Raw genomic sequence first — 26,338 nt, 5'->3', positions numbered from 1 at the left:
TTGGCTCTCCCCCAAGGCCCCTATCACGCATAACGTGACCAGGTCCAAAACCCAACGCCAAACTCAAGCAGCATGTACGGGGAGTCGGGGACGGCCGTCCTGTGGAAACACCCGGTGGATGGATGGATGGTGGTTGATCCGGTTCATGTGCCGCCTCCGTGGCAGAGAAACGGCGTGCCAAGTGGCGAGGTTCGGCGCTGGGCCCCCCGGCCGTAGTGCAGCAGAAGGGTTTAGATGGGCCAGATTCGGAGATGGAACTGTGAGCTGCGGAGGCCCACGTCGTCACCGTAAGTTGGGCCGAGCCGCTCTCACTGCGCCTGAGGAAGGCCCGAACTGAAATGTGTAGAGCGTGAGGACAGAAGCCCAGAAGCGTACAACAGTTTGACCCTTCAGTGAGTAACTGTGTACTGTCCCAGTGGTGTATTCGTGGATGCTGAAAGAACACTAGAACAACAGACCTCTGCCTAAAAAAAATAGAAATAAATAAAGAACAGGCCTATGTGATTCTGTAGAGAGAATCCGGCTGGACTATACTCTGCGTTCAGAAGTTTCTGTGGATAAATATGCACAAACATTCAGCAAGTTGCAATTGTTTCTGGCTATTTCAGAAGTTTATGTGGATCAAAATGGGGACGTGCCAATCCTTTTTTACCAAAATTTTGACTATTTTAGAATAATATTTAGGTGGACTATTTTTAAACTCCAACCAAACGAGTGTGACATTATTAGCTTGCTCAAATTTTAGCTGGGCAGACTCTGGTACCAAATTAATCAGGCTCTCAATGGTAAAGATATTTTTACGAGACACTGCTGTCAAGAAAAAAAAACTGCCAAGTAGTAATTCCGACCTCCGAAGTCCTAACTGCGCGCACGCCACTGTGGACAAATATCTAACCAAGCGGGGCCCACTGCAACATGGTTACACGCCACCCGTGGTCAAGTGAGAAGAATTTTTATGATTTCAAAAAAAAAAGTGAGAAGAATTACCGCTTGTCAAAATCCAACGTCCACGTCTGGATCGACGGCTCTGATCTATCCAAGCAGCTCTTTCCCCGTGGAAAGTATATAACTTCCGTGCTCAAACGAGCCAACGGACCAGTACCATCGCAACATCACACTTCCTCCTGTGTGCCGGCGTGCCGCCAAACTTCACCGCTCGAAGCTCAAGAATGGCGGCTTCCTCCATCAGCTGCTGCCTCGGGCCTCTTGCTCCGCCCAAGGAAGCTGCTACTGCTGCCACTGCTGCTCGCAGGTCGTCGTCGGGCGTGCCATCGTCGCTGCGCCGCGCGTGCGCCGCCGCCGCGGCGTGCGCCGTGATGGGGATGGCGTGCGGCGGCGGCGGCGGCGGCGACATGGCCCTGGCCCTGGCGCTGGCGCGGGACGGCGCGGCCGCGTCGAGGACCGGCGACGTCGCCGCGGCCGTGGGCGTCCCGCGCGCGCAGGCGCGGTGGAGCAACCGCAGGCAGTGCCCGGCGTGGCGCGCCAACTCGCTGGAGAACGTCGTGCCGGAGAACCTGCCCCGCGCGTCCGCGCGCAAGACGTTCAGCAGCGTCTCGATCTCGGCGGCGGCCCTGGCGCCCTCGCCGGACTTGGTGTTGCCTCCTTTCCTGTCGCCGCGCCCCGGGACGGGCTGCTTCTCCCTCTGACGAACGTTTTTCTTGAAACAGATTATTGCGAAAGTTATTTGCCCCCACTCATCGATCAATAGTTACTAGGGTGATGGATCTCGCCATGTACATTAATTTTATTTTTGCTGGCAATAATTCATCAGTGTCGATCGATGGCCAATGGAATTCGAAAGCTTCTGTTGATCCAGAGAAAGATGGTCTGGTCTGACTCTGATCCCGTTGCTTTCTTGGAAAAGTACAAAGCGTGCCAGACACAGCGAGCACATGAAAACGAGATCGAGAATTGATCGAGCTAGTTTCAGAAAAGAAATGCTCGCAAAAATACAAAGGTCCGAGCTCCTTTCGTTTTACTTTTTCACGTGGTGCGAGAGCGAGGGAGGCGTGGCGCACGTACGACTGTTCGCTCGGACTGAACGTACGAGCTGCCCGTTCTGTTGCGTGCACTAAGCTGCAGTACAAGTGTACCGCGGCTTTGAGTGAAGTACAGGAGCTAGAACTGTTCGACACGTTTCTGCAGTACGAAAGTGACCATTATTCATCGTGTACAACCTTTCTGCACAAGAATACAAGATCCCGAAGAAGGAAGCAGCCGCTCATGAACTGAGAATTCTGAACAATCGTGCTCGCGCCAAAGCCAGCTCCCCCGTTAAGTTGGAAGTCCGGAACACACATCCGGAAAAGTATCCTCGTAGATCCTACAAAATCCGAAGAAAACGCTCTTGAAATCCGGAAATCTTACTGAAGATTCGAAACCATTTCCCCCCTCTATGTTCCAGTAATCCAGCTCGAGGTACCTGTAGCTCCTTATTGCTATTCAAATCACGCATCCTCGGTCAACTGGTCCACTTGTCAGACCTATTCTGGTTTCAGTTGGCGTTTGGAAAATGGGCCGACATGAAGCTCTGGGCCTCGACCAATGCGAGATCCATCATCTGCGCCCGGCCCAACTGCAGCGAATCCGTCGTCAGCTCTGAAGTGATTTCACATCCAGACATGCATGTTGTCATGTTGACTTCCAATCCGAAAACTGGTGCATTGCATTTCCCTTGGATGGCAGGCAGCAGATTGAGCCAATCGCGCGGAAGCAGCCAAGCAGGCTCTCTCTAGTGTGTCCGCCCACACGGGCCAGGCAGGTTCCAGTTCCATATACGAAGCGGTGCAGTTTTGGCGGCTGAAAATTAAACTTCCTTGGAGCCTCGACGAGAACCGTGAACCGCCGAGCTAGACCATTTCAAAGCTGACGCGACCTGGACATCCAGCGCCACCCATCGATGCGCCGGCAAGAAAGAATTCATGGTCACGTAGCTAGACGGCTAGACCCTAGAGATCACATCACGCGAACTGTATTGACCTGGCTCCAGTTCCAGCCACCCATCAGCTAAGCTGCTCAGCTCGATCTCACCGATATAAGCACACATCCACCAGCAGTGCACACACCTCGCCGTGGCATCATCAACAGATCGCATAGTCAGACACAGGCAGCTTGCTAGCGCAGGGCCTGACCATGGCCAGCCTCGTGTCCCAGCCGCGCCACAGCATCCAGACGTACTGGGCGCGGAGGAACTACCAGCGCCTGGGCTCGCCGTCGCGGCGCCTCAGGGTGGCCCGCCTGGGCGCGGGCGGCAGCAGCAGGGCGGCGTCGACGCAGCCGGCGCCGGCGGCGGGCCCCGCCTCCGCGCGCTCGTCGTCGTGGAAGGCCAGGGCGTCGCGTGCGGCGCGGGTCCGCGCCGCGGTCGTGCTGGCGGCGCCAGCGCTCCTGCTCGCGCGGCTCCGGGACGCGTACGTGGACGCGATGGTGGCGCTGGGCGGGGGCGCCGTGCGGCCGTGCGCGGCGCTGGCCAGGTCGCGGAGCGGCGCGGAGGCCGGTCTGTGGGCGAAGCGGGTGCCGCGGGCGCGCGGCCAGCCCGGGCAGCGGAGCGGCGGCGCGCGGGGCGGCGACTTCGAGCGCCGGATGATGGCGCACATATACAGCATGGTCGTCACGCCAGAGCTGCCCTGCGCTGCCAGGGCCTGATGGATGGATCGGGTGAGCCGGAAGCACGCCGTCCCAGTGTAAGCAGCAAGCGAATCACTAGTGCTGCAAGACCACAACGTTTATATCATCATTGGTTGATGAATAAGAATGATAAAAGGGATGCAATTGGTTCCTAATGGTGTTTTTTCGGTATTAATTACGATGGCATGCGTTGTCACACCTCTGGTGTTTAGAAAAACCATTAGACGCAAATCATCCACAAAGCATGTCATTAGCATATGCGTTTTGGCATTTATTCATTAATAAATAGACACAAAAGTAGTAAATATGAATTTTATGCTCAAATATTGCTTAGTATGTCAAACTCATCAATTGTGACTCATAAACATGGTTGATCTATGAAACCAATTCAAAACTTTAGTTTAGACATCACTCATATGAAAACTAGAGTGTTGGAACTTCCAAAAGTACCTATTTTGAGAAGCTAATTAAAATATATTTTGCTAAACACTTGGAATTCGGTCAACAGCAAATTGATAGCCCAATATATATACTTTAATATGAATATGATATTATCATGTGAAAACTTGATTATATAGTTCAAAATCTCAGTCAAATACTGGTCAAATCCCTGTTTCAGTCACCTCTGAAATTTGGTTAAGTATGTTATCTGACAGCTTGTCGCCATGTTTTTTCGATTTTATTTCTCCAAATTCTTCTAGTCAACTATCCAATGTTTTTGCACAAATTTGTATTCCTATTTTCCAACTTGATATTCACAGAAAGTTTGAATTGATTCATCGTATTTTGGTGCTTAAAATCAATCTCAAACTTCGCTAAAATAAATAGACTGCACATGACTGAAAAATTCAGAATTCATCATGTTTTTGGCTAATTTCAGGGCTTTATAACTTATGAACTGTGTACAATTAGAACTTGAACTCTTAATAAAAGTTATAGATATATGTTAGGCTACAACTTTTATATTTACCATTTGATCCAGTTATATACAAAAAATTGAAGTTTTTATAGGACAGACATGGATGTCTTGGCGTTGATGAAACCTGAACTGAATCAGCCATCTATGGCTGTTCCTGTGCTGCCGTCAGACCGTCGCCGACACGCGGCGATGTGGTCCTACAGCGGCACCACGGCCTCACCACGAGCAACCCCACATACCCACTCTTCGCTCGCCTGCTCCATAAACCCATAGCGCGGCCAGCTATCTTCTCCCACTCTCTCCTTTTCATTCTTTCTTCCGGTTCCTGTCGAAAAACACCATGGTTGTCAGTACTGCTCCGGCTGAATCCATGAGCCTCCAGCCATAGAAACCATATCGCCACCATCCACACCTCCACATCCTTCCTACTTCCCTTCTCCCCCACTTGTTCCCCTGAGAAGCGACCTCCATGGCCGGGGATTGAAGATCCTGACCATCAGACCGCCATTGCCGAACACCTCCACCCCTCACCGTCGAAGTCCCACCTCCGGCCATCATTCTCGTCGTCCAACCACAAAAATCGATTGCAGGTGAGCCACTGATGCTCATGCTCTCCTTATTTCGCGATGTTCAACGTCAATTTCGCCGGAACGCGGCCATGCCGCTCGTCCGCGCAGCCGTGGGCGCCGCTGCTCATCGCCGGCCAGTCTTTTGGCCGTCACGGGCGGCGTTGCAGGTGTCCCAGGCTTCAGAAAAGCTGCTGGTGCCGAACCTCGTCGCCGGTTGGCCTCGCCGTCGCCGGGAACGGCCTGTCAAGGTCCGACCATGGCTGGCCCTGGCTGACCTTGACTGGTCCAAGTCTGGTTGGCCGTGGGCCCGGGTTGTCAGTGACTAAAGGGGTTCATTGGTAGAGTTAGGGCCGGTAGAAAAAGTTTGGTTAGGATTTATCTCGGTTTATAAATTTTCTGGTACATTGTTTAATAGGCTGAAAACATTGAAAATGCATAGAAAATCGTAGAAACTGATAAAAATGTTAAATTAGTTGTGTTGGCTTTTTTGAGAACATGTTTACACAGGAAAAATACTAGATCTAGTTAAGTGTTTATTTTTCCTTTGCTAAAAATTAGAACATGAAAAATATAGTTTATTGTGTTGTAATGTCTCTATGTATTCAGAACTTCTGTAAAATTTACATTAGACTAATTTGTTGATGTATTAGCTTCAATAAATTTTTCATATCTGGAAGACATTATTTGATATGTTAATTGATTTATCTATGTGCTAGTGTATTTCTAAATTAATAAATAGTTTATGCTTGAGAAAAATCTTGGTAAATACTACTAGAATACTTTATCAGTTGCTCTATCATGATATATTTTGTTCCTCACCAGATTGTATTCTTAACTTCTTTTGACGAATTTATTTAGTTTCTAGCTTAGTCACACAATTTGTAATATCATTTATACATATATTTTTATTATTTATATTGCTGAGGTTGTACATAATGTGTATTTTTATTTACTTAGTTAGATCCAGTAATAAGATAAGATTGGATAGCTTACATGTCTTATTTACATGCTTATTTTGCATTGCATTTTGCATTTTATGTAGATCCGGTAGCTACTGACGTCGTGTACGAGCTAGTTGCCATGCCTTAGGACCAGCAGGCACCATATGAATAGCAGCGGATCTTAGAACATCCAGAAGACCCGGTCCAAAATCCGGGAGAGCCACAGGCTGAGCAGCAAGAAGACAAGCTCCGGAGCATAACCACTAATTTAAAATTATGTACTGTTCTTAATTAAGTATTTATGCATTAAGTTTCTAGGAGTTGAATAAAATCATAGATGCATGTTCTCTAGGTTCCTTTGGGCTATAGTAGTATGTATAGGTTGCTATCTTTGCCATGCTTAATTAAGATCGGTAGAAGTCGAGTGATTGTCTGTCACTCGCGAGCTATAGGATCTCTCATTATGGGTAACTTATTTATGCAATTGTTTCACATGGAAAGATTGGGACCGGACGAGGATGAGAATGGTCTATGTGATATTGGTAGGGATATGTAGTCCCGTCTGTGTCAGTTAAGGTCCGTTCATTGTTGGTCCTGTTTGATCAAGTTTGAACAGTACTAATCATATGTCGGCAGTAGGAGGTAGTCGAACCCGATAAGCGTAGTACCTCGGTCACTCTGGTATTTGAGTTGATACCTGCTTCTCCAGTCGAGTGCTAGTCATTAACTTATGGCTGACCCGTCGTAGGTATCGGTGGGGACTAGCTACTTGCGGGTCGAGGGGCGGCATAAAATAACAGTTGATGTGTGTGACTCCACGGGTTGCATTCAACGTGTTGTTAGGTTTTTCCCTTGCAAGGATGTAAAACGAATCGATTCGCCGTACCTCTCGGATAAGAGAACCTTGATCGCTGAGTCACATCATATAAAAGAATTAAAATAAATATTATTTATTGTTGTTATTAACTGTTACTACTATCTAATTAATTGTTTTTCCACTCTAATATATTTTATTTATGTTGCAAATATAGTAAATAAGTAATTCTTACTTAAACTTGTTCTGAAAGTAAGGATCTACTCTTAGTAGCTTTTTTTGGCAAAATAAACCCACCAGCCAAAAGCCTTGCATGCTAGGAGTCGGCTAAGTATATACCACACTGGTAGGGTAAGTCTTGTTGGGTATTAGTATACTCAAGGTTTGTAGATGAATTATTTTCAGATCCAGATGTTATAGATTTTTATCCCTACTGTGCTAAGTTTGTTCTTCATGATGAGGAAGATTGTGTTGTGATCGGTCGCAACTCTCAGTGATACTTTAGTTGTGGATTGCACACTTGCGAGCTCAGTGTGTGAATTCCAGTTCATCCTTCGCATATAGCATCGTTAGGCTTTGGTTTATATTGAACTCTCTTTCCGCTGTCTCTATGGATTTATGTATAATTAGTATTTGAACTCTGGTTTGTAACTTATATCTCGCACTCTGTTCTGTACCTTAGTTTATGTAAAACTCAATCGTATTTGTACTATCTGCAACCACTTTCGTGTGGGACTACTAATGTTTGTTTCGATCGGTATATTGGTTCAAAGCGGGCTGTCAAGTTAAGCCGTTAAGTGTATATGCCTAATATGTTCAAATGATGGCCATTACACTTATTTTGAGTTTTAATTTGGCGGTTCTACGATACTACTAGTTTATTTATGACTGACGTTGTTGCTTCTGAAGAGTGAAGAAGATATGGAATCTAAGACAAGCTCCTGAATGTTCTGCAATCGCCAAGCGCTGAATTGTGTCACACGGCTCCACGTAAAACACCACGCCGCTGTTTGGAAAGAGAGATATAGGAAAGATCAAAATTGGGTGCTCATCATATTCTCATGTGAATGCCGAGCTCCTGAGTCCTGACACGATGTTTCCAACAGGATAATTGAGAGAGTAGACAGTAGAGCAGAGACATCGTGGATGCATAGTTGATTGATATACAATGTGCGCCACATAGTTACATACAGTGGCAACCGTGGAAGCACACATAGTGGGCAGAGGATGAGATTGACATGGGAAATTCCCAGCCGGCATGCTATGTTTTTTACTACCTTTTCTTTTTTTTTTAGAGCGGATCTCGATTGTCAACCCGAGGAGAGGAAAATATTTGCGGTCAACATACCACTGCGTTGGGCCGGTTTTCTCTTCGCGTGAAGCTCAATTAAGCTGTTAAAGACCGGTTCCGACCCGGCTTGAGTTTTCTACAAGGGACTGACAAATTGGGTTAGTACATGCAACAACATGTCAACATGGCTAGCTTGTCCCGTTGTCCGGGCTTGGTGCATGACCGGCAATGATAGGAGTCAGTCCCGTGGGGTCAATTTCATCAGGTCGTCCGACCTGCACGTCAGCACGCCCCGCGTCGCCGTGCGTGCATGCCTTCACCCGCACGTACCGAACCAAACGCAGCGCGGGTGCATAACTAATCCGATTGGGATCCCCCTAGCCGACCTGATTGCCACCGCCAAACGGAAGCGCGCACCTAAAAGTCTCGCCGATTCGTTCGGGCGTCGCGTCCCCGCCGGCGTCGTCGGCACACCTGCTCCCTCCCTTCTTGCTTCTCGTCGGACCTGCCCCCCGCTCTTGCCGCGCACGGTGCACCGGCGGCCGTGGCCCCGCACCACGCCCCGTGGGTGATGCGCGACCCGGGCGAGCGTGCATGGGTGGGCCAAGTTAGTTAAACCTGTGCCGAGGAAGCAACGCTACGGATGACGGTTGAGCGTGACACCCGAATTCTTTCGCCTTTTGTGGGTGGTGTTATTGCTTTCTTCCTCGAGACGGCGCTGGTTCGCTCGGAGCTGAGAGGGACGGACCCGTAGAAGCGAAGCAAGCTACAGTAGTAGCTAGCGATATATGTAGATCCCATCAAGAACCGCACCATATATAACCATACACCGATACACGGATCAGAAGTAGCTCTGCAAGAACGAGCACAACAATAAAAATAGCTTCGCGTTGGCCCACGCAGTGATTCGTTAGTGGTTCGATGGTCTTGAGCGGGTACTCATCAGAGACGAATGGAGATCTCCTCCGACGAGGTGTGTGGCTCACTAAACTCACCACATTCCGCTATGGACCGTCAAACCAGCAACAGGGTACGCATTTTCATCCACTGGAAACGGTAACAATAAATGACAATATGCAACAAATTTTAAGTGTTAACCGTAGCGGTTAAGCTGCGCTCCTGAAGGTACACCACCAGTCCACCATAAAACTAATCGCTGATATTTGCACAAGATTCCTTCTGCCTGGCTCCCTTTACTCGGTCATGCTGATGAGCGAGGGCACCAGAACCGGGCAAATTCCGTGGCATCGCGCGCGGGGCTATTCGCAATCACATGTGTAACTGCGAAGGGAAGCGTTGCAGAAGACTCCCCCACCTCCACCACCTGGGCCGCGGGTGGGCTGGCCGCGCTCCGCTGCCCTACACCGCCGCCGACACTGACCCGATCCTCCTTCTTAACACCGGCCTTCTTCTTGCCCCCGTCGCTGGTTCCGGATGACCAGCCTCGCCTTCGTCAAAGGCCGAACCGTCACCGCCGCCCCTGACCTCCCCTCTAGAGCCGCCTCCGATCTCGCCGGTGGTCGCTCCCTCCACCTTCCACCTCTCGTCGGCGGCCGCTCCACCCCCTCCCTCTCCCCCTCCCCCTCCCCTGCCTCAGCAGCGCGGCGAGTGGCGGCGGCAGCGGGCAGTAGCTGAGGCTTGTACGACGGGTTGCAGCACACCCAAGCGTCGTGCACGGCAAGATAACAGAACAGAAAGGGCGTGAAGAAAAAAAACCACTCGTGTTAATTTCTCTAACAGCCTGCCACACCGCAGGCGCGCGGGCCCACTGAATCCGCCGCTCGATCGCCCGCCTCGCCGCAGCAGCCAGGCGCGCGCTGCGTGCGTTGGGCGGCCTATGTATACGCGCCCGCTCGCACCCAGCGGCATTCCTCCTCCCTCTCATTCCCTCCCAACGTCCTCTTCCCTCCCGGCTCTCGTATCTCTCCCCAACCCCCAAATCGGCGCCCCGAGTCGAGCGCGCGCTCCAGCAGGGGGAGCTAGCTAAGAGGTGAGGGCGCGAGCTGTTTGATCTTAGCTTCCATCCTCGTTCCTCTATCTGGGCTGTGCATTTGATCGATTCTGGCGGCCGTGTTTGATTCTCTCCCTGCTTAATTGGGGTGGATTTTGATGCGACTGTTGCAATTGCAACTAGATTAGATGCTGGGTTCTGTTCTACGTGAGACGAACTAGTAATTTCAGTAGATTCGACTCACTGGCTGCTCCCTGATTGCTTATTGCTCGTGTTTCTGTTTGAACTGAATTCGTATTAGAATGTTAGGTTCAATTCTAAGTGAAAACGAATCTGTAAGTTGTTTGTAGATTCTGTGATTGTTCGTGGTTCGTTTTTCTATTTAAATTTGGTTCGTGTTCAGCTAGTTCTGTTCCTCCATCGCCTTGAGCAATATGCTTCGTGGATGTTTCCTGCGGCGTGCAGTCCAGCTCGCTCCAGCGATTTATTTCGTGTGATTTTCCTTGGATTTTTCCTGACGTTTTGATCCGATTTGGTTGCAGGGAAAAGTTGTTTGCGCATCATGGAAGTGGTCCTCGCTCCGACCCAGCCCGACGGCCTGCACGCGGCGTTCGGGCCCAAGGAGCCCTGCGGCTTTGGAGATCGACGCTTCTCCTCGCCCAGCCTGCTCACCAATGGCGACGATCTCTTCTACGGCTACGCCTCCCCCTCGTCCCCCTTCGGCTTCAGCCGCGTCCTCTCCACGCCGTCGCCGCGCGCCGCCTCGCTCTCCCGCGGCTCCTCCGACTCCGGCTCCGTCGTCCATGATGGGAACGATGCGGCGGCCGCCGCCGCCGCAGAACGCCGCCAACGCCTCGCCCGCCTCGCTCTCCAGTACCAGGAGGTGGTCACCCGCTTCGAACTCTGCCTCTCGTACCTCGCCGACACCAGCAACGAGGCGGCGGCGCTCCGCCGGGAGAACGACGAGCTCCGCATCGCCAACGAGGATCTCGCCCGCCGCATCAAGATGGTCGGCGGCAAGCTCGTCGACGAGTTCAGCGGTCTGAGTCTCGCCGAGGAGCACCCTATCCCACTTGGTCCTCTAACACCGCTGCCAGCCGCACCGGCGATACCGAAGAGCATCTCCGTTCGTTCGCCCGGCTACCTCAAGATGAACCAGAGCGGCAAGCATCGCCCGTCCAAGCCAACGAAGCTGGGCTCGGTGAGATCAATGCCCTCTCCATTTTCCCCCTTGCTGTGATTGCGTCCAGTGTCCGATCAATCAGTTCATGACTCTTACCTGTTCGTCTGTTGTTCTCAACGCGGCAATCCAAGCAGCAGCGCGTGTTCGTAGGCATGGACAATGGCGTCAATGGGGAGGGGGAGCTCAAGGGTGGGGAGGAGCAGCAGCCCAACAGCGGGCTGGAGTTCGAGGTGTACAATCAGGGCATGTTGAAGACGGAGCTGTGCAACAAGTGGGAGGAGACCGGCGCGTGCCCGTACGGCGACCAGTGCCAGTTTGCGCACGGCATCGCCGAGCTCCGCCCCGTGATCCGCCACCCGCGCTACAAGACCGAGGTCTGCCGCATGGTGCTCGCGGGCGTCGTCTGCCCCTACGGCCACCGCTGCCACTTCCGCCACTCCATCACCCCCACCGACCTCTTCCCCCGGCAGCCCTGATTTTGTCGGTCCATCACCGACCACCACTCCGGCACTCCCTCGCCCGCTTCCACCCTCTCCAACGTCATCCGTTATGCCATTGTCAGTCCTAAAAAGACCATGTCATTATCGCAGGTGAGGCTGAAAAGGAGAGCCGTAAATAAGGTATAGCTAAATACATAGATAGCAAACGAAATCGAGCTACATAATTAGCACGTAGGCAAGATGTGAATATAGAGTTCTAGACACCAAGCTGTTCATATGGGTCCGATCATCAAATATGTGAGTTATTATGGTGGTAGTTTTCAGATGGTTTATTATACGCGGTATAGGCTATGGTGTTATTCCTAGTCAGTGTTTTTCGGGCAAAGAGGCGAAAGTCTGCGTACTCCTGTAAGTAAACTTGGTAAGGCTGTTATCTGAATGTTCATTGATGTGTTGAGCACTTGCACTTGCACATTTGACAAGTGCAAGCACCTTGAGCTGTACTGTTTCTGGGAAATTGAAGCAATGAATTATATTTTTTGTGGAATATGTGAAGCTTGCAGATTTGGCCTCCAGTTTCTGGTGCTCTGTTTTCTGCAGATCTTTGCTGTTCTGATTTTCTTCCGAGAGAACTTCTGCTGCCCTAATTTTCAGTCTCTCAATCAGACTATCACTGCTATGGATGGTGATTTGCCTGACATTTTACCCCAGTTGCTCTTGTGCCCAGCTGATGGATGGTAAATTGTTTATTCATATATTGTGAACAAGTTGTTTCACGGTGTGAACAAATTTTGCTATATTCGTATATTGTGGATTTCTAATTTGTGCGATCTTTGTTACTCTCGGTAGTGATTAGTGATTACACTTTACATACAGTGAAAGTTCCGGGTGGTAAACTGCTTATTTGGAGTGCAAACACGCAACACAAAATTATTCATTTATTTCATGTCTGCCAGAATGCCAGATTGTTCATGTTTCAGGCTACAATAAATATACAACAAGTGTATTCCATGGTGTATTGCAAACATTCTGGTTAGCAGGGGTGATCTGAGTCTCTCAGAGCAAAGGCCACACTGGTGTACCGGGCTGAACTGCAGACGCATTCTGTTGCCTATAATCCACAGTAGGAATTGAGCTTATCTTCGTGGCGAGCGCCTTCCTCAGAAACGGAGAAGCGCACGAAGTCGTCGTGGTAATATGGCTTGAAACGGGGAGGGTGTTCGTCGTCCACAAGTTCAACGGGCGGCTGAATCCTGCAGCTGGGGATCGAGAACAGGATGGCAGAGTATCTGTTGACATTCCCACGGACGGTAACCCGGTGAAATGGCGCTTGCAGACGGTCGTTTGTCCATGCCTAGAGAACTTGAAAGATCAGTAGCACGGTGCATGATCGGTGCAGAAATGGATTTCTTCGGTCGTTTCCTGCACGATCAAGTGAGAGAGGAAATCGAAAGGAAGTGCAGCGATGCGTACCCGGAGCGCGTTGCCGACCATGACGACGAGCGACGTCGGCGACGGCGTGACGCGGATCCACTCCCCGCCCTTGGTCCGCACCTCCAACCCCTCCACCTCGTGCTGGCACACCAGGCTGAGCGCGTTGGTGTCCTGGTGGGGTCCGGGGGATCCGGGGTGCCTGACCTTCTTCTCCCCGGCGTCGTACTCCCACATCCGGAACAGGTGCCATGTCGACGCGTTCAGCGGCTCGTGGTGCTCGGCCACCCCGAGCCCCTCCAGCACCATCCTCCGCACCGCCTCCTCCAGCTCGGCCATCCGCTTCGCCGCGCCATGGAGGGCCTCGCTGCACGCACGCGTAGCAGAAGTGAGAAGTCGTAAGCTATTTTCCGTCTCTTGCGGAAGCAAATCAAACGTTCCGGAGAGAAGGGAAAAAATGAAAGCTACCAGAAACCGGCGTCGCCGCCGCCGCCGGGCCACACGAGGTCGCCGAAGGCGCGGACGGCCTCGGGCTTGGAGGCGTCCACGATGGCGAGGCTCTCCTGGCCGTCGAGACCCTGGAGCTCGCCGAGGTAGCCGTGGAAGGGCTTGTCGGGCCCGTAGTGGTTGCGGCGCTTGGCGTCGACCGGCAGAGCGAAGAGCGGCCTCACGGCGCCGTCAAAGAGCGCGGCGCGGAGCTCCGGGGCCAGGGCTGGGTAGTGCGCGTCGAAGCAGCCGAAAGTGGCGAACGCGTCCACCACCTGGGCGCGCGCCGCCAACCAGGTGCCGGCGCCCGGCGCCGACGGGTCCACGCCGGAGAAGTCGATCCGGGGGAGCTGCGCCGCCTCGGCGCTCATCGTCAGTGTCTCAGCTCTGCTCAGCTGAACTCCGTGTGCTATGGCGTGGCTGGTGGTTGCTTCGCGCGGTGGTGAAGCTTAGTCACATGCCGAGGACTTGTATGAGTAGCTGGTACTGATGGTGGCTGGTAGCTTTGTCACGAACTACTTTACCCATTTACCGAGTGCAGCTCGAATTTACGTGATTACAATTTACACTGTACTACTGCGAAAACTCAGAATAAATTTATTCATTTCTTTCATGCTTGCCAATGCCAAGGCACCAGATTGTTCATGTTTCGGAATTCAAGAAATGAAACGGGCATCCTCCCTAAACTTTCCAGCCTGCAGATGCACCTCTCATCTCTGACGTGCTCAGATAAAACGAATGCCAAACGGCCGGACAGATTGCTCGCCCAGATGTCTGTTGCTGCCTATACTCCGCAGAAGGCCTTGAGCTTATCTTCCTGGCGAGCACCTTCTTCAGAAACACAGTAGCGGATGTAGTCGTTGTTGTCATGAGGCTTGAAACGGGGAGGGTGCTCGTCGTCCACAAGTTCATCTGGCGCCTGAATCTTGAAATTCGGGACGGAGAACAGCATGGCAGAGTACCTGGTGACATCCCCGGCGACAGAAATCCGGTGAAATGGTGCGTGCAAGCGGTCGTTTGTCCATGCCTAGAGTAAGGTGAAAAATCATCAGTGCAGAAAGTCAGAAGATAACATGATCACAGTGCAGAAAGTAAGACTACATGATCAGTACAGAAATGGGTGTCCCTGAATTTTCAACCGTAGAAGTTACAAATTAGTAGTTGTGAAAGTGCAGGCACGGTCTGTAGTTCTCAGTGACTTTTTAAGCTTAGCAATTGCTGAACTGAACTCAATGCCTGAAAATATTCATGCACATGATTATAGCATTGCACTTGCACATCCTAGAAAACAAGCAGGTCTAAAAATGTTCCGGTTAGCAGCACAAGTGTTGACTAACCGACCTGCAAAAGAAGCTTTTTTGGTGATCTGTTAGGACTAGGCCTCCATCTTATCACTCTTAGAACTGAAATCTGCATATTATTGCGGTTGATAATGTTTTCTGAATGGCTGCCATTGATGTTGTGAAAGGGAAATAGGGAATGGGCCACTTCTGCTGAAACGTTCTACCGGCACAACAGATTAGAGTGAGGTATCCTTGCTTAATCTCTCATTGTCCAACAGCTAGTACTGCCTTCATCTCACAAAATTGGGAGCTAGCAACCGCGGGAGTTTCTTCACTTCTTGCTTGCTCTAGCCAAATGCAAGGAGAGGTAAAAGTGGAGCAGAGCCGCATTGATTCGTACCCGGAGTGCCTGGCCGACCATGACGACGAGCGACGTCGGCGATGGCTTGACGAGGACCCACTGCCCGTCCCTCGTCTGCATTTCCAGCCCCTCCACCTCGTGCTGGCACACGATGCTGAGCAGATTGGTGTCCTGATGCGACCCGAACCTGACCGTCTTCTCCGCGGCGCTGGGCGCCTGGTACTCCGACATACGGAACAGGTGCCACGTCGACGCGCTCAGAGCGTCGTGGTACTTGGCCACCCCGAGCCCTTCCATCACCATCCTCCGCACCGCCTCCTCCAGCTCAAAGATCCGCGCCGCCACGCCATGGACGGCATTGCTGCGCAGCCGCAGCAGAGCAAAGTCAAACCAAACGTTGCTTCTCTACGGAGCAAGATCTGCTGCAAGAAATTAAAGGAGGTATTAAGCTTACCAGAAGCCGTCGTTGCTGCCGCCGTCGGGCCACATGAGGCCGGCGAAGTCGCGGACGGGCTCGGGCTTGGTGCCGTCCACGATGGCGAGGCTCTCGTAGCCGTCGTAGCCCGGGATGCCGCCGAGGTAGCCGTGGAAGGGCTTGTCGGCGCCGTGGTAGTTGCGGCGCTTGGCGTCGACGGGCAGCGCGAAGAGCAGCCTCACGGCGCCGTCGAAGAGCGCGGCACGTTGCTCCGGGGTCAGGGCCGGGAAATCCGCGTCGAAGCAGCCGAACGTGGCCAGCGCGTCCATCACCTGGGCGCGCACCGCCGACCAGGTGCCGGTGCCCGGCGCCGACGGGTCCACGCCGGAGAAGTCGATCTTTGGGAGCTGCATCGCATCGGTGCCCATCCTCGCCGTCCCAGCTGAGCTGATGTGCTGAGCTGAGCCCCGTCACTCCGTGTCTTCTTCGATGGTGATGGGGGCGGCTTTCTTTGCTTCCCGTCGTGGTTGGTGGTCTGGCTTCGGAGTAGACAGCACAGCCGCCGCCGCCGCCGACTTGGACCAATATTCGAGAGAAAGCAAGTGGGCTTTGCATTTAGGCTCAATTTAATTACTGGCCTAAAAACTCCGGGTGTTCCGTGAGCGGTCCGACCCAAAATGTTGGCCCAACTAGAAAGTGGAAACTGAACAGACTGCATCCTGTCAATCAAAAATTTCTAGTTGCCGGCGCAAATGTGTAAGAGCAGTGTGACTATGATAGTTTCGTGATAGTATCCGTAGCATTTAATATTTAATATGCTGCTATGTAGAATATTTTGCTGATTTGATAATACAGTTAAACTGGAGAGAGAAGAAAGAGCCAAATGATTTTTTGCAAAAATACCAAAGTCTAAAAAACTACCAAGATAGAATTAAAGAGTGGGAAGGAAGGGGATAGATAGGGAGAGGAGAAAGGTCATTTGAGAAATTTATTTTGCAACTATAATTATAAATTATGCATTGGAAGCTATAGTAGATAGTAGATCAATCTCAGTGGAAGTGTCATAAGAGTGTCATGAGCATTAAATGTCATGCTACATCAGTAAATTTGCTGATACGATAGAGTTATTTATAAGGAGAGGAAGGGAAAGTTTCATAAAATGAGAGAGGAGTGTCATCAACATGACACTCCTCCGACTCGGTTATCAACTTTCCAATTTTGGTAACTGTGAGATGACACTCTCCAATGTGAATGGCTTTAGGTGATGTCAATGTGATATGGCATACCATAGACACCATTACATAGTTTTTTAGTTGGAACTATCTTAGGCCAATCCCAACCCAATACATTACTAGTAGTTTTTATACTTACCATATCACATAGACACTATATGTGTGGAAACTACATCCCTAATGGATGGTGTCTTCAAAATAAATTGCTACCCAATCATATCTCTTCTCTCTCTTTTCTCCCCCTATCCTCTCTTCTTTTATCTTGGTTTCTGCGTAAACATGATTTCTTGTATGAGAAACGATTTCTTCATATTTTTCATTCTCTCTTCATTAATTCTCCTACCATCTTAGTTTTTTCTTACATGGCAATGTATTTAATACTATAAAAACCAGCTGAATTGAGTTAGAGGATATGAACTGCTTTAATTATTATTTTATTCCACGATAAAGTCACCAGAGTAAGTATAGGCGGCGGCCTGGTCTGCGCTTAAATTCTCTGCCTGTGTCAGCTGCGGACAAATCCTCGGTCAGCCAGTGACTGATCCGAAAAATGACAGTCACTGATGTTTACACGCACGAACGCTTCAGGCTTCCCCGATCATCTGTCTGAATAGATCCGACGTTCGCCAGGTTTTTCATTAACCAACATGATTAGGGATGTCATTCTTTTGGCTGAATGGTCGCGTTGCAAGCATTTAGAAAAGCAGATCCGGCATATGAGCGATGAATTGGTCCTCGGTGACACAACTAGATTTGTCCATTTCCGTAATGCCTGCCAGTTTGTTTGTGTTTGGGACCATAGGAAGTCCGGCCGGTGTCTTCTCCGGTCAGGGGCGACCAGGCGACAACGTTAAGACAGAACGAATTGATGATGCGCGAGAGAAACTAACTATTCAGGTTCTATTCAGGTTCAGGCTATAAGGCCCCGTTACGGCTATTGGGTTCCTCGTTCGGAATCTTGCCCAACTACCAGTTGATGAGACCTGCTTGAAATAACGGAAATGTTGTTTCTCTCTCTCTCTCTCTCAAAAAAAAAAAAAGGTTTTAGTAGAAACGGGATCCCCTCTCATCAATCATCGTCCAGCCAGAGCCAGAGGCCGGCGCAAACGCAAGCAGACTTTTTTCTTCCATGGTGGATGGACATTGACCAGAGCCACGCTTGGCTACCTGGCCTGCGAATAATCTTCTCGCTCCGCGGCACGGTCCTCGCTCGATCTTCTCCCGGATCAGACCTGAAGTCGCCTCTGCTGTTTAACCAGCCGGACATCACTCTCTCGGCATGGCAGCTGGGTCACCGCCCACAATGCCCTGCCAAGCAATTTTTTTAACAAAAAAACAGACGCCCATGCGCGATTGATTTTCCCCTGCAGGAGCCATGCCATGCCTGAATTTTCGAAGTCTTCAATCATCTTCTAGATGGACAGGCGACCCCCATGGTGCCGCGCGATCGCACGCAACGCAGCCACGTGAGTGCGTTGACGGCGAGAGGCCGCAGGCAGTTTCGACGGCACTCTCAACAGCCAAGCAGCCAATGGCCGAAGGCGCCTGCGCATTTTCTCCTCTCTCTTAAGAGCAGCACGTTCCACAGCAAGAAGGCACCGTCACGTACGAGAACTCTCGTCAAACCACATGTCTCTGGGAGTTGGACTGCGGCATGCCGATGCGATCCGAAAAGTCGCGGCCAAGTTTACCGCCGACAGCGATGTTCTCGTGCCGTGCGGCGGGCGAATCTTGGAAAAACATCACAGCCAGCCGCCTAGAAGGCCGCTGCTGCATGTCTTTTTCGATCCCAAGTCGTTGCAGAATGATGAAGACCATAACGGAAGGAACTGGAGAACAACTGTGAAGGTAACAGGTGGTAGTCGCTGAATAATCTTTCTTTTTTAAAAAAAACGATGCTGAATTATCTCTGAATCATACACAAAGCCAAGCCACGGATTTGCTTTGCGGATTTTCTTTGAATTTACACTTTGCACGCTGCCTCTTTCGCAGCAGGGCGGCTTGCTTTGCTTGCATGCACCCGCCCACCTAGGGTTCTACATGCACCCAAAGAGGAAGCACGGAACGGCTCTAAATTCTCTCTCTAATTCACAGGGCAAGGACGGTGTTACTGGATGCACATCATAACTAACGGCGCTCATTAAGCTTCAGATTCGCACTCTCGCTACGAGCGTACACAGCTCGCGTCGGATCGGAACAGCAGCGCACGCCCTCTCCGGCTTACATGTCGAGCAGGTGCTTGGCGGGCATCGGGGCGGCAGCCGCCCGCGGCGGCAGGTGCGCGGCGGAGGAGTGGAGCATGGTGGTGAGCTCCTTGGAGGCGACGATGGACTTGTAGATCTCGAGGATGAGCCGCTGCTCGAATTCCGTCGCCCGCGGCGCCGGCAGCTGCTTCCGGCGCGGCACGCGCTTGGCCCAGAGCCCGTCGGCGCCGCCGGGCAGCGCGAGCGCGGACGCCCGCCTGGCCAGCGCCAGCATAGCACCCACGTACGCGTCCCGCGCCCGCGCCAGCGCGCGCCGCGGCGCGGCCAGGGCCACGCGCACGCGCACGCGCAGCCGCCGCATGGCGCCCCACCCGCCGCGCCGCGCCGCGCCCAGCTGCCGCGTGGCTCCGCCACTGGCCGTGCCGTCCGCGGCCTCCAGGCGGTGGTACTTGCGCCGGCGCCAGTAGGCGCGCACGCCCCGCGTGAACCGTATCGGGAACGCCTCCGCCTCCATGGACGATGGAACGGGATCGCGCTGTCGCTTGCGCGAGGGGGTGGCTGGCCGGGGTTGGTTGGTGCGGGTGGTGCGAGTAGGAGGAGGGGGCAGGGGAGTTTGGTGGAAACGGCGGTGCGGACGCTTCATTTAAGTAGGGAGGAGGAAGAGGATGGCACGAGGCGGCAGGGTTTGGTGAGCCGAGCCAGCGGGGGGAGGGCGGGGAGTTTACTGGTGGTGGGTGGATCCGTGTGGCGTTCGTGGCGCACGGGCTGATGATGCGCGTCAGGTCAGGGTGTGTAGTGCCTCCCGTTCCCGGCAAGTGCGCGCAGCGCGCCGGTGAGTTGGTGTCGATGCGGTTTGCTTTTGGAAGCACGGTGAGTGGTGACTCGTTTGGGAATGGCAGACGGGTCGCTCTCCGACCCCTGCGAGCCCCCAGGTTTGTACCACCGCTCTTCTCCCGTGAGATGTGAAAGGCCTCTTGGGCCGTGTTGACCATCTAGATGGAAATGAAGCGTTGAATCCCGAAGGGCATGCGTCGCACCGCAAGCAACGCGCAGAAAGTTCTGCGGGTTCCAGCTGAAAAATTCTGTTGCTTCGCTCTCGGGAAACTACTGGTTTACTTCTTCTTCGAAAAAACTACTGGTTTACTTGAATCGAGTTTGATTTGTATTGCCGCCAAAGATAAAAGTCAGACAGGAATAATCGCGTCAAGTCATGGACCATACTAGCATCTCTGGTGGTCAAAGTAAAACGCCGTAGCGAAATAACGCACGTGATTGAGATTTGATGAGAGACAAAAAGACCAATCGACTAAATAATAGTCAATGAACGATCGATCGTCGGTTGGGGATTCTGGCGGGCCGGTCAATGGCTTGCTGGCGCGCGAGTCTGCCTTGGCGTCCCACGTGTTTGAGATGCCTGGACATGGTTCAAAGCATGCGAGGTAATACCCCCAGGCCCCATGATGGTTACATGCCTGCAGGAGTACACGTACGTACGGTGAGGGAGGCAAATGCTCGATGACGGACGGCCGGCCGGGGGATTGGGCATGGCGTGGCAGCTCCGAGAAACGCAGCGTTCCTTCCCCAGTCATGGCATCAGCTAGCCGCAGGTGTTGACGCACGGCACCGGGGCTCGGACGGCGGCCCGCAGCCATGGAATCGCCGGGCTCTCGGCGTCGGGGCGGCTGTCTTGGTGAAAGAAGACGGGCGCGCGCAACCCCAGTAGTGGTGATCTTTTTTCTCTCCCGGTCCCGTACCCATGACATGGACAGTAGAATCCACCGGCCTCTTGCCATATATGGATCAAACATTTTCATTTGGAATTTTAGCATATTGCGTGGGCCAAGCTAACTAGCCAAGCCCATATAAATTCTAACGCATCCCTGGTGCGGTCCGTTTAGGCAGCCAGTTATATCCTAAGCAGACAGCATTTGGCACATATATTTCCTCCATAGCAAAGTATGGGAATCTCAGCTAGTTAGTTTTGAAAACCTAGCTGAGAACGTATCCTGTGGTACAGAGGCTATCGGTGCTACCATGTTACAGCAGAATCGTCACCGTTCGAGAGGAAATGAAGAGACCAGATGCAAACCTCAGGTTATTCCGCAGTCCATTCTGTGCAAAACCCCTTGAAAATAACCCACTCTTCATCTTGTGGCCGCCGTGTTTCTTGGGGCTCCGGCGGTTCCGCCGACCAGGATCGACGCAGCAACACCTCCCCATCGTTCTCCTCCAGTGGCGGATTCTATCTCCCTCCCTCCGTCGCCCCCCGCCCCTCCCTCCCTCGCGCGTGCGCGCTTTGCGGCGGCGGCGGTTTGCTCAGTCGCAGTCCAGACTGAGCAAAAGTACGCAAGCTGTGTGCGAAAGCATGGACAACAAGATGGATATGGTCCGGTGAGATTGGATCCATTTAGGTGCTTCATGTATTTCTTGTGGTGAGTTATCTGTACTGCCAATTAGTGTTTATCTGAACTAATATGTTTGCTCTACGCCCAACAGTTGAAAGGCCAATCAATTCGATTAGTAGTTTGGTCTGTTCATGCTCAATTCAATCTGTACCGTGCGTGCAATGTCCATGTCCTTGCAGACTTAATTTCTTAAAAAATCAAACGATGCATGTTTTCCCGTACCTGGACAATGCTCAATGAGATTGCCGTATTTTCATGCATTCTCAGTTAGAATGGGCAATATTTATGCTTGCAGATGTGTTCATTTGTGCTTGCGGGTCAAGTGGCACCATAAAATTTGTGAAGAGAAAAGTAGTGCAAGTTATCGATCAGTATGTGTAAAAGATGGGGACATCGGTGATTAGTCGCTTTGTGACAGCATGATTCTTTACATCCAGTTTGATCCTAAAAATAGACAATGACCATAAAAAACTTTTCTGCAACTTCATTTTCAGTTGCATGTCTGTGTATCAGAAAAGGAGCCTATTGTGTTGCATTGATTATTCAATTATTTACTATTGCATATAAGGCAATTGAGGAAGGTGGACATCTAGACGCTAATTGATAAAGTGGCAGCAACTACTTGGATGGAAGAGCAGGTATCTGAGTACTGCAGGAAGGCTCAAGTTGATCAACTTCATTCTGACAACCATCCCAACTTATTTTCTCAGTGTCTTCCAACTGAAGTGTGTAATAAAAAAATTGGCAGCATAAGAAAAGTTTTCCTTTGGAAAGGGGCTGCTAAAGCCAATAATTTTTTTTTGACAGCATAAGATTCTGAGTGTAATATTATTAATTTTGTAAGAACCAGCATGCTTCATCTCCTTAAATGACATGGCAATGGTCCTTAGCATTTTCATTGTATTGCCATACCATGGCATCTTTTCCGTGAACCTATATATGCAAAAGTTTTCAGATGTGGACTAGTATAACCATGTACTGATTAGGTATTTTGTCTTGGATATGATTTTGGTGTTGTGGGTGTGTGTGCCAAATCAGCTGTTAATTACCTTCGTCTGAGTATCAAAGCAGAAAATGATAATGTATATGTTGCTGGTGGGAGTACAACTGTACAAGTAGCGCTACTTGTGGGTGCAGAGGAGCACTAAGTTAGTGATTGCAAAAACAGTTTTGCTCTATAAGAACCATAAGTATTTAGTAACTAATTATCAAATCACAAATTCTAAGGAAGCATCTCAACTTCCTCGCCAGAAGCATTGAACACACGATTTTGGAGCATAATAAGTTATATATTGAACCATCCATGTGCAACTTTAATAGAACCGGCCTTAGGTCTTGCTGCATCTGGTACCCAAGATGCATGATGCATAAAAGCATTAAGTTTCACAAGAGTTAACACAAGTGCAATTGCCATTACTAGATTGGAGGTACCATCAAATCCTAACCTAGAAAAGTTGATGGTTGCGAATATATATTACATAATACACTAACTTAATCCAGGCTCGTCTGAAGTTGGCCATGCTGGTACTTGATGCATCAATTTGTCCTTGAAGTCGTCGGTGAAGAGCAGCACATAGTTAGTGAATGCAAAAACACTTTGCCCTGCAGGGAAAAAGTCAATTCTCGCGTATTAGAAATGGTTATCAAGGTTGCTCCAGAAATGCATAATAAACAGGAAGCACTCACCATATCCATAAGGTACAAAACAAAAATTCACACCTCCTAATTCTCCCCAACCTTCTTGGTGCTTCTTGCCCTGCAAGAATATGAACGCTAATTAATTAGCATGTGACATACCCAAACTCAAGGTTCTAAAACTTGCAACCAGTACCTCTTTTTTCGTTGGTTGGTTGATGACTGCTCTGTACTGCGCTTGGGTCTCCTCCCATTTCCCTTCGTGTGCACCACTTCAGGTGGGTGGATACTAATTTCCACTGGAAATTGTGTTCCAACAAAGGCTTCAAACTCTGGAACCTTACGTTTTTCGCTATTTAGGTCCATCTTTGACATGTGTTCAATAGCATCACCAATACACTTATGAAAATATTTCATTTTCTCCTCACATTGTTTGGCTGCCTGCATTCCTGATTTAAATTTGGACCATGTCTCAGAACACAGCCTCTTCATGAATGGTTGGAGAGATGTACATGATCCTTTAATTACATTCCCATTTGCATCAAAAACAACATTCTGGGTGGCTCTTTTAGTCCACCCGCGTAGCAAATAATGTTCAGGGATTTCATTGCAGCCTGCACCCTTTAGGACAAGAATAATATGGCAACAGAGAATGCCATAAATTCAAACAACTTGCAGGAACATTGTGCCACCCTTGTGTAGGTATTGTAGCAAACCTCTCTAACTTTGGCACCACCATCCCTAATTCTTGATATACGTTCATCACCAACCTGAACCATACTTTGTATATCACACTTATCCCTAGCACAAATCACCTCATCTTGGAAAATGCCAAATATTGTATGTGTGTAGACATCCCTAGCATGCCTCTCAATGCCCCATGGTGTTTCTAGCATAGGCAGCGAATGAAGTGTGGCATTATCATTCATCAACTCCAATTGCCGTTGTTCCTCCAAAGCAGTCTCAAATCTAATCCAAAACTCAAGCAACCGGAGTCGTCGGTTCAGAAAATGCCTAAAAAATGCATTCTCACTCTCAGATCTTGAAGTGGTCCTAAGTATTCCCCCAAGAGACAAATCCATGAAGTAAGCTGGGATCCATGATTGCGCATGTTGTATTTATCACTCAGCCAAGAATTGTTCTCTAGACTGTACTTAGAAATTATCGAGGTCCATCGTGCCTCAAATTCATCTGGACTCTCTGAACCCCACACACATGACATGAACTCACAGAAGAAATCATCATCTTCAATTAAAGGTCGACCAACTCTTTCTAGGAGTTTGTTAAGAATATGCCACATGCACAACCTGTGCCTAGTATCTGGAAAAACAAATTTAATAGCAGCCCTCCTGCTAAGATCCTCATCAGTTATAATAAGTTTAGGTGGAACCCCTCCCATTGCCTTTAAGAAACTCTGGAATACCCATGTGTACGACTCAATCTTTTCATTTGGTATAAACGCAGCACCAAAAGTAACACAAGATTTGTGATGGTTGACTCTTGTAAAAGGGGTAAATACAAGGTTGTACCTGTTTGAGCGATATGTAGAGTCGAAGGAGACAACATCACCAAACAGTGAATAATTCTTCCTGCAAGTACCATCTGCCAAGAAAATATGAGTTAGCCTATTCTTGCCGTCCAGTTTGTAATCAAAGAAAAAGGATGGATTAAGCCTTTGCTTGTCTTTCATGATATCAATCAAAATCTGTCCATCCCCGCAACTAATGCCTTTTTGCAATCTCGATCATAGTTCTCTGCATCTTTCTTTGTGCACCCTATGTTTTCATGTCCTCCCATCTCCACACTTAGAAGTCGGAATGCTGCAGAGGTTCCAATCATTGCCTTGTGACATGCAAATAATTTGCTCCTCACCTCATCACTCACTTCCCTGTTTGATCTAAGCAGATGGGTCTTACTTGGAGAAGTAAGTTCATGTGTGTGTGATTTTACAAACCGGGCTACCTCATATTGCCATCTGGTCTTCTCTGAAATACAATCATGGCACCGCAACCACACCTTGTAAGCTTGACTTTCCTTTTACGCTTCTTAACTTGCTCGCCTACCTTTTCTGTCTCCTGCCTCCAACCTTGCCTTGAGCCAAAAAAAAAAACGCTTCCACAGTAGCACACCACCATCATATTTGTGATGTGGTGCTTTACGAACTGAGAAACCAACATGATGAGCATAATTTTTGTAAAATGCCTCGCCTTGCTCCCAAGTATCAAACACCATGCCAAGAGAGGGTTGTAAGCTGGCATCACATTCAGCTCATAGATTGACCCCTAGATGGATAAACACATTTTAGAATAAGAAAAATCAAAGATTATAAAGTGAATACTACTAAAATACTTACACAATATGGTAGATTACTTCCCCTCTCTGGTGTAAATACTTATACATCAGAGGAAAGAAGCTAATAGAAGGAACTGGAAAGGGGAAGGATCTGGAATGAGAGGGAGAACAAATTCAGGAGTCTTCTTGTAAATGTACCATACATCAGGACTCGCTTGAGAATGGGTGACTTCTTTCAGGGTGTTTCATACAAATTGGTAAGAGTAGATGCTGCTGAACTGATCCTGTCCATTCAAAGTCAATCGCACGGTTCTAATTCTGGCGTAACATGGTAGCACCGATAGCCTATGTAACACAGGATATGTTCCCCTAGAGAGACTGCTATTATGAATTGTGGAAATAGGTAAGCTTGTACAACTATTATATAAAAAACGGTTGGACGTGGGCCTGGGCATGTATCTTCGACGCGGGCCATCTTGGGCTTTTACCGGTGCGGCCCGCATTTTGCTCGGCTCTAGTGACGCAATTGGTGGCATCGCTTGTTTATGGTTTATTTATATCCTATTTTTCTTGCTTTGAAATAAATATCTAGTTCATTGAAATAGTTTTCTGAAAATCCAATGACCCCGATGAAGCAAAGCTTACATCACCAAAGAGCACTCTAAACGCCCTCGAACACTCCCCAAAGAGAATCAAAAGACCAAAGACTAAAATTTTGAGAGCAAGAAGGAAGAAGAGGAGGGAGGAGGAAGGAAGAATGAGAAAAGAAGAGCCCTCTAGTTCTCAATCCTAGCTCCGCCACTGCCTACCGGTGGTCTTTGAACACGAGCCAACTCCAGTTTTGGGATCGGCCGGCCTCGGG

At 49.9% G+C, this 26,338-nt stretch overlaps 6 protein-coding genes across 6 annotated transcripts; 3 read left to right on the top strand and 3 right to left on the bottom strand.

Annotated features, from left to right (window-relative positions):
- The first annotated feature begins 151 nt into the window (after nt 1-151).
- LOC112884194 lies at nt 152-1,793 on the top strand. The gene has a single exon (XM_025949556.1). It carries the CDS (start codon nt 1,170-1,172, stop codon nt 1,644-1,646), a length of 477 nt encoding a protein of 158 aa, XP_025805341.1. The 5' UTR covers nt 152-1,169; the 3' UTR covers nt 1,647-1,793.
- Nucleotides 1,794-3,078: 1,285 nt separating this feature from the next.
- Nucleotides 3,079-7,044, top strand: LOC112887132. Its single transcript, XM_025953227.1, has 2 exons — nt 3,079-3,680; nt 6,155-7,044. Exon 1 carries the CDS (start codon nt 3,133-3,135, stop codon nt 3,640-3,642), a length of 510 nt encoding a protein of 169 aa, XP_025809012.1. The 5' UTR covers nt 3,079-3,132; the 3' UTR covers nt 3,643-3,680; nt 6,155-7,044.
- Nucleotides 7,045-10,036: 2,992 nt separating this feature from the next.
- Nucleotides 10,037-12,279, top strand: LOC112886987 (zinc finger CCCH domain-containing protein 39-like). Its single transcript, XM_025953049.1, has 3 exons — nt 10,037-10,148; nt 10,652-11,310; nt 11,427-12,279. The coding sequence occupies exons 2-3, from the start codon at nt 10,672-10,674 to the stop codon at nt 11,766-11,768; spliced, it is 981 nt and encodes a 326-aa protein (XP_025808834.1). The 5' UTR covers nt 10,037-10,148; nt 10,652-10,671; the 3' UTR covers nt 11,769-12,279.
- A 356-nt stretch (nt 12,280-12,635) lies between these two features.
- LOC112888070 (probable 2-oxoglutarate-dependent dioxygenase AOP1) lies at nt 12,636-14,142 on the bottom strand. Its single transcript, XM_025954414.1, has 3 exons — nt 13,632-14,142; nt 13,206-13,530; nt 12,636-13,086 (listed from the first exon to the last, which is right to left on the bottom strand). The coding sequence occupies exons 1-3, from the start codon at nt 14,018-14,020 to the stop codon at nt 12,844-12,846; spliced, it is 957 nt and encodes a 318-aa protein (XP_025810199.1). The 5' UTR covers nt 14,021-14,142; the 3' UTR covers nt 12,636-12,843.
- An 84-nt stretch (nt 14,143-14,226) lies between these two features.
- On the bottom strand, nt 14,227-16,249 carry LOC112888071 (probable 2-oxoglutarate-dependent dioxygenase AOP1). Its single transcript, XM_025954415.1, has 3 exons — nt 15,748-16,249; nt 15,333-15,654; nt 14,227-14,676 (listed from the first exon to the last, which is right to left on the bottom strand). Exons 1-3 carry the CDS (start codon nt 16,134-16,136, stop codon nt 14,434-14,436), a joined length of 954 nt encoding a protein of 317 aa, XP_025810200.1. The 5' UTR covers nt 16,137-16,249; the 3' UTR covers nt 14,227-14,433.
- A 2,552-nt stretch (nt 16,250-18,801) lies between these two features.
- Nucleotides 18,802-19,985, bottom strand: LOC112886620. Its single transcript, XM_025952567.1, has one exon. The coding sequence runs from the start codon at nt 19,785-19,787 to the stop codon at nt 19,161-19,163; it is 627 nt and encodes a 208-aa protein (XP_025808352.1). The 5' UTR covers nt 19,788-19,985; the 3' UTR covers nt 18,802-19,160.
- Between the last annotated feature and the right edge of the window lie 6,353 nt (nt 19,986-26,338).

This window comes from Panicum hallii, chromosome 3 (genome assembly GCF_002211085.1).
Source record: "Panicum hallii strain FIL2 chromosome 3, PHallii_v3.1, whole genome shotgun sequence".
Classification (NCBI taxonomy): Eukaryota; Viridiplantae; Streptophyta; class Magnoliopsida; order Poales; family Poaceae; genus Panicum; species Panicum hallii.
This window is presented reverse-complemented; position numbering and strand designations above follow the sequence as displayed.

Excerpts from the sequence above, each read along its gene's own strand:
- LOC112884194 (XM_025949556.1), top strand. The coding sequence starts at position 1,170 with ATGGCGGCTTCCTCCATCAGCTGCTGCCTCGGGCCTCTTGCTCCGCCC.
- LOC112887132 (XM_025953227.1), top strand. The coding sequence starts at position 3,133 with ATGGCCAGCCTCGTGTCCCAGCCGCGCCACAGCATCCAGACGTACTGG.
- LOC112886987 (XM_025953049.1), top strand. The coding sequence starts at position 10,672 with ATGGAAGTGGTCCTCGCTCCGACCCAGCCCGACGGCCTGCACGCGGCG. Across the intron at positions 11,311-11,426 it reads AGCCAACGAAGCTGGGCTCG|CAGCGCGTGTTCGTAGGCAT; the intron begins GTGAGATCAATG and ends CAATCCAAGCAG.
- LOC112888070 (XM_025954414.1), bottom strand. The coding sequence starts at position 14,020 with ATGAGCGCCGAGGCGGCGCAGCTCCCCCGGATCGACTTCTCCGGCGTG. Across the intron at positions 13,531-13,631 it reads GGCGGCGACGCCGGTTTCTG|CGAGGCCCTCCATGGCGCGG; the intron begins GTAGCTTTCATT and ends GCGTGCGTGCAG. Across the intron at positions 13,087-13,205 it reads TGGTCGGCAACGCGCTCCGG|GCATGGACAAACGACCGTCT; the intron begins GTACGCATCGCT and ends CAAGTTCTCTAG.
- LOC112888071 (XM_025954415.1), bottom strand. The coding sequence starts at position 16,136 with ATGGGCACCGATGCGATGCAGCTCCCAAAGATCGACTTCTCCGGCGTG. Across the intron at positions 15,655-15,747 it reads GGCAGCAACGACGGCTTCTG|CAATGCCGTCCATGGCGTGG; the intron begins GTAAGCTTAATA and ends GCGGCTGCGCAG. Across the intron at positions 14,677-15,332 it reads TGGTCGGCCAGGCACTCCGG|GCATGGACAAACGACCGCTT; the intron begins GTACGAATCAAT and ends ACCTTACTCTAG.
- LOC112886620 (XM_025952567.1), bottom strand. The coding sequence starts at position 19,787 with ATGAAGCGTCCGCACCGCCGTTTCCACCAAACTCCCCTGCCCCCTCCT.